Genomic DNA, 12,137 nt, shown 5'->3' with positions numbered 1-12,137 from the left:
TTACATAAGGTATACCTTGTACTTAATTGTTTTATTCAGAGAGCCCACATCAAAACTCAAGTCCCAAAATCATCTTTTAAAGCCTATTTCAGAATAGCAGCTGTTCTACTGTTTAGGACAATTAAAAATCAAAGCTTAACAGGGTTAACAGTAGCTACAGTAAACCAAAATTTATTCTTACCATCCTCCTGGCAAAACTTAAAATTTGCAGTTAATAGGGTCAATTTTTATGTTATAGGCTAAGCTCAGCTGACCTAATTCCCATTTGGGGTTTATTTTTGCTGCTGTCAGTATACAGCTGAAACGGCAGCAAAATTTTAAACATCTGCTTATATTAAAATACTACATCTTTACCTAGGCTGCCACATTTTTATGACAAGTTTGCAGGGCTGTAGTAAGAAGGAACTTGACTGAAGAGTGCAATATTTGCTGTGAACAGGTTTAAAGATGTAAGTAGTTCTTACCCGCTCCTTTACTACAATTTAATTTTTATAATGTGTTTTCCAATACAGGCATCTTGCAATACAAAGGAAGATTATGGATGGTTGTGTTAGCCAAAAATGCAGGCTGGTCAAGTAAGCTCGTACTGAACCTGGTGTCCTTCCCAGCCCTCACTTTAAGTAAGAGATTGCTTCATTTCCACATACGAATGTGAGAACGCATGTGAACTACTACCTTAGTGTGTCAGAATAAAGGCATGTAAGGTACTATTCTCTAAGCAAATGGGGAAATATTCTTGTGTGTTTGTACTGTTTTTGGTTACAAAAACACCTGGAGATACAACTGAATACTGATGCAATATTAAATGTATTTTATTATCTGAAGGACTATGTACAAAAGACTTATCACTCAGATGGACTGCTCCGAGTATGTTCACTCATCTCTCAATACTTTCTTAACTTACCTTTTTATTATTTACTCCTGTTAGAGCCTCAGATATAACCCAGCTAACTGGATTCTTTTCTAGTTTAGGTATCACTAATGTTAACTATGTGTTAACAGAACCTATTACTATCAAAGCCTGAGACAGAAAGAATGCAGCCCGACTTTCAGAACCCAGGTCAAGAATCCATGGTTATCTTTTGACTCTAAAATGGAGCAAATCTGAGATGAAGACGAGAACATTAAAACAATGGCACTGAAAAAACTTGCATCAGTTGTCACAGGTTAACAGTTCAGTGGAGAAATTAGAGTGAAGGCATTTTTGCCCCCCACAAGCTCCTTTGTGGGTTAATTTTAGTCTTGGAATTAACTGAAAATGTGAGGTATAAGGCAACTACAGCATTTAGCATTTGACTTTTCATTCTGTTACCACAGAACCATAGTGTCAGTCAAAACTAATGAACTTCTTCCATTGAAACGGTGGAGATAATGCACACTAACACGACAATGAGGGCTGTGCAGCTTTATGGTTTCAGATCATAACCTTTTCTCCATGTTCCCACTCCCCACCAATCTCAGTGATTTCCTGTACTCCAAATTAAAGATAACAAATCCAAGTGAATACATGAGAGGTTTCTGATGTGTAGTTTTGTCTTGCAACATGGACTCTAGAAGGGAAGTATTTACCTTTATAGAAGAAAAAAGGGTTCTGCTCATGCACAAAGATTTTGGCTTTCCTTTTCAGAGCAGGGTTGCTTCTGAATTCCAATTTGAAACAGAAAAGCCTGTAAAAATGGTGCTCCTTCTGTTATCTGTTTTGAGGGCTCTATTTTATTCTAAGTAAGTTCTACAACTCAAGCCCTTCAGCACGCAAACAATCAAGTGTTTTAACGTTTTGACTTTTTTCAGGTCACTGATATGTCACCACCGAATGAACTGCCTTTAGCTACTGGCAATTGCAATATAGCCATGGAATCCTATCATCATAAACGTGTCTTCTCCCCAGCACAGATGAGCAGCAGGAAAATGTCAGGATTCCTGGCACTGCCAGCTCTGCTGATTGCTGAATGCATATAATTAGCAACTGTACCTCCTTGTTTTGAGCAACAAGACTCATAGAAGGGGGTGAATAAAATTAATTTGTAGCATGTCCAGGGAACGGGATCCCAACTAATAACGGTGCTCCATGGAAAAGGGGGTATATATCAAAGAGTCTTAAACTGCAATAGTTTCTCACTTTTTCTCTGCCCTCCCTTAGGTTTTCGTTTAAGCAAGCAAAGGTAACACATGAATATCATGATGGTTGTTACAGTCAGTGATGTGCTGGGGTTACGTACTGCAAATTTACCTACCAAGACATTTGGAACCAGTGGACAATATGAAACCTCTACAGGAAAGGCTCATTTCCAACCTTACACAAATTGTCTTCGGTAGAGAGACATTCACTGTTGAGGCATGGGAAGAAGGGGAGAGGAATAGAAAACCTTAAATCCATTTGCTATCACTAAGCCCTGGTTCATATTAAGGTCTGAAAAGCCCACATGTAAGCCTGATACTTCCTTTTTGTGCCTTCAAATCACTGCAGGTGCCCTTTTGCACCTTCAAGTAATACCATTTAGATGACTGTCTCCTTATCAGGTAGGGAGACATCCAAGTTTAATTAACTGCATTTGCAAATTGCAGGCACAGAAAAGGAAATGAAATTCTTACAAGCTAGCCCCCATTTATCTATGCCGCCTGGGTTCTCAGAGAACCTGAGAACAAGGTGAGTTTCAATACCCAGATCACCTAACCTCATCTTCAAGAAACTGGTATGAAATTTCTGTAAAGTTTATTTAAGATTTGAGAAATTAAATTGGAGGTTTCTTTAAATAAAATATAAAGTCAAACCATAGCAAGAGTTAATTTGCTATTGTCTAAATCAAGGGTCATTAGTTTTAGCATATATATAAGGCAGGCAATATTGCATTATGAATAGATGCATTATTAAGGATGTTTAGCACTTCAGCTTTAATTATCAGTGATGTCCAGACCTATTTGGTGAAGTTTGCATTTTAAGATTAAAACATACAGCAGACATTTTGAAGTCCTCTTTAAAGTGATTAACAGCTTTCAGATTCATAATCTTAAGTTGTCAGTGAAAAATCTTATACTCTCCACTCTGTGTAGGAACAATATATTTTCTTAAGTTCAATAAATGCTTAGTAAAGTAAAAGTAGAATGCTGTAAAAATAAGTGAAATACAAAGTCACTCACTCTGATCATCAGTACAGCTTTTCTGATATCCCGAATTCCATCATACACCAATCGTGAAGCATCAATAAATTCGTTTTCATCCATTGGCTGAGCAGGGTCAGAACTAAGTGCTTCCACAGCAGCTTCCACTTGCTCAGTAAAACGGGGCATAACTGAATTAAGAAAACAAGCAACTGAAGCACATTTGGCCATGGTGCCCCTAATCCCCCAGCCCCAATGTACTCGAATGAAAGACGGGTAAGTTCTGTGGTACTCAAGTTGACACTAGAATTTCTGCCGCAGCTTCAGTTAATTTTAAAAATGGAGGTTATTAAAGACAAAAAAGCTAACAATCAGTTAATAGCTCAGGTTTTCTTTTGATATTAATTGCAGTTTACTTTATGATGTCACCACATTTTTAGTTTCAAATATGCTCCATATCTGCATGGCAGAGGATGTTGGGGGAAAAACCAGTAGATTTATAGTACTATACCTAAGTGGTATGGGAGGCAGTTGGGGATTGTGGGATAAGAAGGAAGTATTTGCTAAAAATGATCAGCAGGGATATATTTAAGAGATAACTTAAAACTAAACCTAAAAATGACATTTTAATACTCTACTGAAACGAAGGGCATTCATAACCTTCAACAGCTTTTGTTTCAGGCTCTACATGGACTCAGGAATAGAACACTGGATTGGTTACCATTTGTTTTTTCAGTGCTCTCTTTGGTTTTGGGGTCTGGGTTTTTTTTTTTTCTCCAAGCTCTCATGATTGCAATTTTAAAGACACAAAAGCTCAAATTCTGGAGCATAATTCTGTGAAGTAGTATGGAGCGACGCAAGTCACTGGACCCTGCAAGTCCATATCATAAGTCCAAATTCAGAAGTGGTACAAACATGGCATATATTTTTTTACAACCATTAACACACAGAGAACAGAAGTTTTATAAGGGACTTCACCTGAATCAGAATATTAATTTTGTAATTATTTCTTCCAAATTGAAAACAAGACTGAATAGACAAAGTTTAATGCCCACTGGGATATTCTGTATAGATTGAGTTAAAAAAAGAATTCTTCAGTTATGCCTTTTCAGAGCCAGGCCCCTTTAATCTAGCTTTACATGTCACTGGTAACCAAGGACTGCTAGCACTTGACCAAAGTGACACAGAGTCTTTGCAGTGGCAACAAGAGTAAGGAGATCTGTGTCATAATTCAACATGGATAAGAACACCTTTAAAATCTTTGCTCATTGGTTGGGACTTGCATCCCCTGACCTCTTCAAAAAAGATTAAGTATTTTCAGCCATTGAGTGATCAATAAGACAATAAGATCAATAAGTTCATCATTAAGTAACTTCATTATTGACTTAAGCCAGTCATTCAACCAAAATAAAATCCTGATTCAGCAGCCTCTTTCACAGAGCTCCATTAACTTTAAATTGGGGCTGTCAAGTGATTAAAAAAAATTAATTGTGATTAATCAAGTTGTTAAACGATAATGGAAATACCATTTTGGATGTTTTCTACATTTTCAAATATATTGATTTCAATTACAACACAGAACACAAAGTGTACAGTGCTCACTTTATATATATTCTTGATTACATATATTTGCACGGTAAAAAAACAAAAGAAATAGTATTTTTCAATTCACCTCATACAAGTACTGTAGTGCAATCTCTATCATGAAAGTTGAACTTCCAAATGTGGAATTATGTACAAAAAATAACTGCATTGAAAAATAAAATAAAGTCCACTCAGTCCAACTTCAGCCAATCACTCAGACAAACAAACTTGGTTACAATTTGGAGGAGATAATGCTGCCCGCTTCTTGTTTACCATGTCACCTGAAAGTGAGAACAGGCGTTTGCATAGCGCTGTTGTAGCCAACGTTGCAAGATATTTATGTGCCAGATGCGCTGAAGATTCATATGATCCTTCATCTTCAACTACCATTCCATAGGACATGTGTCCATGCTGATGATGGGTTCTGCTTGATAATGATCCAAAGCAGAGTGGACCCCAATGTATGTTCATTTTCATCATCATGAGTCAGATGTCACCAGCAGAAGGTTGATTTTCTTTTTGGTGGTTCGGGTTCTGTAGTTTCCGTATCTGAGTGTTGCTCTTCTAAGACTTCTGAAAGCGTGTGCCATACGTTGTCCCTCTCGGATTTTGCAAGGCACTTCTGATTTTAAACGTTGGGTCGAGAGTTGTAGCTATTTTTAGAAATCTCACATTGGTATCTTTGCGTTTTGTCAAATTTGCTGTGAAAGTGTTCTTAAAACAAACACGTGCTGGTCATCATCCGAGACTGCTATAACATGAAACATATGGCAGAATGCAGGTAAAACAGAGCAGGAGACTTACAGTTTTCCCCACAAGGAGATCAGTCAGAAATTTAATTAAAGCGTTATTTTTTAATGAGCACCATCAGCATGGAAGCATATCCTCTGGAATGGCGGCCAAAGCATGAAGGGGCATACAAATATTTAGCATATCTGGCACATAAATACCTTGCAACGCCCGGCTACAAAAGTGCCATGTAAACACCTGTTCTTACTTTCAGGTGACACTGTAAATAAGAAAGCAGGCAGCAGCAGCATCTCCTGTAAATGTAAGCAAACTTGTTTGTCTTAGCAATTGGCTGAACAAGAAGTAGGACTAAGCGGACTTGTAGGTGCTAAAAAGTTTTACATTGTTTTGTTTTCGAGAGCAGTTATATAGCCAAAAAAATCTATATTTGTAAGTTGCACTTTCATGATCAAGAGATTGCACTACAGTACTTGTATGAGGTGAACTGAAAAATACCATTTCTTTTATCATTTTTAAAGTCCAAATATTTGTAATAAAAATAATATAGGAAGCACTGTACACTTTGTATTCTATGTTGTAATAGAAATCAATATATTTGAAAATGCAGAAAAACATCCAAAAATATTTAATAAATTTCAATTGTTTAACAGTGTGATTAATCACAATACATTTTTTGAATCGTGATTAATTTTTCTGAGTTAATCGTGTGAGTTAACTGTGATTAATTGACAGCCCTACTTTGAACAGAAATTCTGCACAGGTTTTATGAAATTGAAACCTTATTCTTGTAAGTTGCATGGATATGTTTGTACCCATTTACCATTGTAGTTGTATGCTGTTTGAACCCATACATCAGTATTGAGCACTGTTTATATTCCTACCTGTATTGGACAACAACTTTGTTGCTTCCAACACCTTTTCTGTGTAGACTCCAGGTTCATAGTTATCCATTTCGGAAGTTACAACATGAATGACTCTAGCTGCACGTCCACGAATTGCACCAGCTGTTCGGTCTAAACCATCAACATCTTTTTCTTGGAGAGCAATGACACATTTGTTTACATCTTCTAAAATATGATTCTCTGGTGGCAAAAGAAATAGTATTTAGACGTGTGTGTATGTATGTATGTACGTAGACCACCCCCCCCGAAATACAGTTTTTCAGCTGCATCTGAAGTGGTTTTTTACCCACGAAAGCTTATGCCCAAATAAATCTGTTAGTCTTTAAGATGCCACCGAACTCGTCGTCGTTTTTGTGGATAGAGACTAACACGGATACCCCCTGATAGTTTTCAGCAGATGAAGCTTCAACACCTCCTCTTTAAAATAAGCTCCAACCACACTTTCTGAAGCATTAACAATATTTTAAATCAAGTTTGTTGCAATCAATGGGCAGATGCCTCTCCAAACTGGCTGTCAAAATCCTAGTCCACATACTATGTGGAATACAAATTTATCCCAGTCCTAGGGCTTGGTTGTATCAACACAAGAGTTGAGAGTTCAGCTCATGTCTACCTAGCCTTGTCTGTTCTGAGATTCCTTCCTCATTAGTCCACACCCTTTCCACTTGCCTTGTATGTAGATGGGATAATGAGCCATCTTGCCTCTGACTCATCCAACCCTTTTAATTTTCTAACAGGATCAACATCTCTTAACAGGATGAGGTGTTTCTAGTATACATTACTAGCTTTGGACAATCCTGCTATGCAAGTCTACAATACAAATCACAATTTTACTACATAAGATCATCAAATGATTAATCCACATCCTATTTTAAAATTAGACAATCAAATGGAACAGTATCTGGAAGTTCTCGCTTTCAGGCTCCTTCATTCTTTCAACAAAAACCTCAGTTATGAATACCAGAGTTATGGACTGATCAGTCAACCACACACCTCATTTGGAACCAGAAGTACACAATCAGGCAGCAGCAGAAACCAAAAAAAAGAGCAAATACAGTACAGTACTGTGTTAAACGTAAACTAAAGGGAAAGTTTAAAGAAAGATTTGATAAGGTAAGGAAACAGGTTCTGTGCTGGTTTCATTTAAATTAAGGTGGTTAAAAGCAGCATTTTCCTTCTGCATAATATAACTTTGAGATTAAGTTAACTAAATTAATGTTTAGCTGTAAACTTTTGAAAGAACCACCACAATGTTTTGTTCAGAATTACGAACAGCCTCCATTCCCGAGGTGTTTGTAACTCTGGAGTTCTACTGTAGATATTATTCACTGATTCATAAGAGAATGGAAGTACTCCAGTTTTGTGATTTTTGTATTTGCTTTTAAAGTAAGGAATCTGAGATTAAATATCAGTTGAGAAAGTTACAAAATGCTCATATAAAAAACAATAGTGAAACATGCAGTTACTACTCCTGAGGGAATTCTGTACCCCAAAAATAAAAATTCTGCATACAGTATATTAAAATTCTGCAAAATGCTGCAAATTTTATTTGTCAATAAATGTGTAGGCTCCAAGGCGGCAATGGGAAGCACAGGCTACTGGCTGCATGGAGGTGGGAGATCACCCTACAGCCCTTCCTGAGCTCTCCCTCCCCCCGGACAGGGACTCAGCAGTGATGCTGCACCCATGACACAGTGCAAGGGCTGGGCCTGCCCCAGAAACACCCTGGGGCCCTGCTCCTCTGCACCAGGTGCAGGCAGGCAGGCTCAGCCCAGCAGGATCCAAGCGTGGGGCAATCTGGCTGAATATGGCTCAGTGAGGGATCTGGATGCACTGGGACTCTGCAGGGGGTCCAGGTAAAGGTGGCTGGGGCTCAGCAGGGGAGTCTGGATGAGGGGGAAGTGAGGCTCGGCGGGGTGGGGTCCAGGTGCAGCTGGTTGGGGTTTGGGGGAGTGGGGGTTCAGGTTCTGGCAGATCGAGTTGGGGGGGGTTCGATGGGCCAGCTTAACAGGGGAGCCCCAGCTGCTGCCAAGGGGCCGCCATATGCTGGGTTACCGCTTCCCCCCAATCGCCATCACTCCCACATCCCCCTTCCCTATTCCATCCCTCTTCCTCCCCCCGACCCCACTTGCCCTGCCCCATCGCAGGCACTCACTATTGTACAGAATACAGGGTGCCCAGCACACACACTGGAAAGACAACTAGCAATAGGACCCAGGCAGAGTCAGTGAGACAGAGCTGTGAGGCAGCTCTGCGCTCACAGAAATTTGGGGGTGGCGGGGAGCCACATGTACCCTCCCACACCTCGCCTCTGGGGACACAATGCCCCCCCAACTTTACACCCAGGGGCATCCCCAGCCCCTCTGCAGTGATTTACCCCTCTGCGGCTGCTCTGGAAACCAGAAACAAGGTGCCCCCGCTGTTGGGGAGCAGGCATATGACCACTCTTACAGCTTACCTTTGCTTGCCTGTCATTTTCTGCATAGAAGCAAAGAAATCTGTGGGTGACATGCACAGTGGCTCAGAATTCCTCCAGGAGTAAGTTATAAAAGCCTAGGCTGAGATTTTCAAAACTGCCTAAAATTTGGATACCCAGATCTGAGAGTCTTAGCTCTAATGTTTGGATATTGTTAGATGTCAGTTTTGTACACTTGTGCCGTTTTTACCTAGCATTAACATTTGAACATTGTGCTGCTAGCCAGAAAAATAACTAGCTCTGAAACACCGAACTAGCAGGGGCCCCCACGAGAAAATAGTATTCTGTAGTATTACAACTTTTTTTTATGGAAGGGCCAGTGGCGTAGCCAGGTGGACCAAACAGGGGCAGCGATCACAAAAAAGGCGCCACCCACTGCGGTGCTTTTACTCACCCAGAGGCACTCCAGGTCTTCGGCGGTGGGTCCTTCAGTGCTGCCGAACACACCTGGAGCGAATGAAGGACCCATCGCTGAAGACCTGGAGCGCCGCCAGGTGAGTAAAAATTAAAAAGGCCCTTAATTAAAGGGCCCCCGAAATTGCTTTGCGCCAGGCCCCCTGAATCCTCTGGGCAGCCCTGCCTCCCTGGCCAGGAGCCGGGCAGGATGGTCCTGCGGGCTGTAGTTTGCCCACCCTTGGGCTAGGGACACCCAGAGAATGGGGTTGTATCCCTGACCATCTTGGCCAACAGCCACTGATGGACCTATCCTCCAGGAACTTATCTAGTTCTTTTTTTGAATCCAGTTATAGATTTAGCGTTCAGAATATTTCCTGGCAACAAGTTCCACAGGGTGACTATGCGTTGTGTGAAGTAGTACTGCTTTTTGTTTGTTTTAACCCGGCTGCCTATTAATTTCTTTGGGTGATCCTTGGTTTTTCTGTTATAAGGGGTAAACTTCCTTATTTACTTTCTCCCTCTATCCTTTTATGATTTTATAGACCTCTATCACTTTCCCCCTTAGTTGTCTTTTTCTCCCCCTAAGATGAACAATTGGACTTTTTATGGAAGTTGTTTCAGACCCCCAATCATTTTTGTTGCCTCTCTTTCTGTACTTTTTCCAATCCATATATATATTATATATATATATATATTTAATTTATTTTTAGTTGTGACGATTAGAACTGCACAAAGTATTCAAGGTGTGGGCATACTTAGATTTATAGATTGGCACTATGATATTTTCTGTCTTATTATCTAGCCCCTTCCTAATGGTTCCTAACATTGCTAGCTTTTTTGACTGTCGCTGCACATTGAGTGGATGTTTTCAAAGAACTATTCACAGTGACTCCAAGATTTCTTTCTTGAGTGGAACAGCTAATTTAAATCTCATTATTTTGTATGAATAGGTGGGATTATGTTTTCCAATGTGTGTTACTTTGCATTTATCAACACTGAATGGATGGGAATCTGGGAGGCAGTGACCATGAGTTGGTTGAGTTCAGGATCCTGACGCAGGGAAGAAAGGTAAGCAGCAGGATACGGACCCTGGACTTCAGGAAAGCAGACTTCGACTCCCTCAGGGAACGGATGGCCAGGATCCCCTGGGGGACTAACTTGAAGGGGAAAGGAGTCCAGGAGAGCTGGCTGTATTTCAAGGAATCCCTGTTGAGGTTACAGGGACAAACCATCCCGATGAGTCGAAAGAATAGTAAATATGGCAGGCGACCAGCTTGGCTTAATGGTGAAATCCTAGCGGATCTTAAACATAAAAAAGAAGCTTACAAGAAGTGGAAGGTTGGACATATGACCAGGGAAGAGTATAAAAATATTGCTCGGGCATGTAGGAATGTTATCAGGAGGGCCAAATCGCACCTGGAGCTGCAGCTAGCCAGAGATGTCAAGAGTAACAAGAAGGGTTTCTTCAGGTATGTTGGCAACAAGAAGAAAGCCAAGGAATGTGTGGGCCCCTTACTGAATGAGGGAGGCAACCTAGTGACAGAGGATGTGGAAAAAGCTAATGTACTCAATGCTTTTTTTGCCTCTGTTTTCACTAACAAGGTCAGCTCCCAGACTGCTGCGCTGGGCATCACAAAATGCGGAAGAGATGGCCAGCCCTCTGTGGAGATAGAGGCGGTTAGGGACTATTTAGAAAAGCTGGACGTGCACAAGTCCATGGGGCCGGACAAGTTGCATCCGAGAGTGCTGAAGGAATTGGCGGCTGTGATTGCAGAGCCACTGGCCATTATCTTTGAAAACTCGTGGCAAACCGGGGAAGTCCCGGATGACTGGAAAAAGGCTAATGTAGTGCCAATCTTTAAAAAAGGGAAGAAGGAAGATCCTGGGAACTACAGGCCAGTCAGCCTCACCTAAGTCCCTGGAAAAATCATGGAGCAGGTCCTCAAAGAATCAATCCTGAAGCACTTGCATGAGAGGAAAGTGATCAGGAACAGCCAGCATGGATTCACCAAGGGAAGGTCATGCCTGACTAATCTAATCGCCTTTTATGATGAGATTACTGGTTCTGTGGATGAAGGGAAAGCAGTGGATGTATTGTTTCTTGACTTTAGCAAAGCTTTTGACACGGTCTCCCATAGTATTCTTGTCAGCAAGTTAAGGAAGTATGGGCTGGATGAATGCACTATAAGGTGGGTAGAAAGCTGGCTAGATTGTCGGGCTCAACGGGTAGTGATCAATGGCTCCATGTCTAGTTGGCAGCCGGTATCAAGTGGAGTGCCCCAGGGGTCGGTCCTGGGGCCGGTTTTATTCAATATCTTCATAAATGATCTGGAGGATGGTGTGGATTGCACTCTCAGCAAATTTGCGGATGATACTAAACTGGGAGGAGTGGTAGATACACTGGAGGGGAGGGATAGGATACAGAAGGACCTAGACCAATTGGAAGATTGGGCCAAAAGGAATCTGATGAGGTTCAATAAGGATAAGTGCAGGGTCCTGCACTTAGGACGGAAGAACCCAATGCACAGCTACAGACTAGGGACCGAATGGCTAGGCAGCAGTTCTGCGGAAAAGGACCTAGGGGTGACAGTGGACGAGAAGCTGGATATGAGTCAGCAGTGTGCCCTTGTTGCCAAGAAGGCCAATGGCATTTTGGGATGTATAAGTAGGGGCATAGCGAGCAGATCGAGGGACGTGATCGTTCCCCTCTATTCGACATTGGTGAGGCCTCATCTGGAGTACTGTGTCCAGTTTTGGGCCCCACACTTCAAGAAGGATGTGGATAAATTGGAGAGAGTCCAGCGAAGGGCAACAAAAATGATTAGGGGACTGGAACACATGAGTTATGAGGAGAGGCTGAGGGAGCTGGGATTGTTTAGCCTGCAGAAGAGAAGAATGAAGGGGGATTTGATAGCTGCTTTCAACTACCT

At 41.3% G+C, this 12,137-nt stretch overlaps 1 protein-coding gene across 1 annotated transcript in view; it reads right to left on the bottom strand.

Annotated features, from left to right (window-relative positions):
• Positions 1-12,137, bottom strand: part of CTNNA1 (catenin alpha 1) — a 202,582-nt gene that overhangs the window by 19,381 nt on the left and 171,064 nt on the right. The window contains exons 12-13 of the mRNA XM_084637020.1: positions 6,315-6,515; positions 3,139-3,290 (exon numbers count right to left, since the gene is read on the bottom strand). Coding sequence (XP_084493146.1) covers positions 3,139-3,290; positions 6,315-6,515 — 353 coding nt within the window. The remainder of the gene's footprint in view (positions 1-3,138; positions 3,291-6,314; positions 6,516-12,137) is intronic.

This window comes from Lepidochelys olivacea (genome assembly GCF_965140295.1).
Source record: "Lepidochelys olivacea isolate rLepOli2 genome assembly, chromosome: 8".
Lineage (NCBI taxonomy): Eukaryota > Metazoa > Chordata > Testudines > Cheloniidae > Lepidochelys > Lepidochelys olivacea.
Note: the sequence above shows the minus strand (reverse complement) of the source record. Positions and strands in the feature narration are given on the sequence as shown.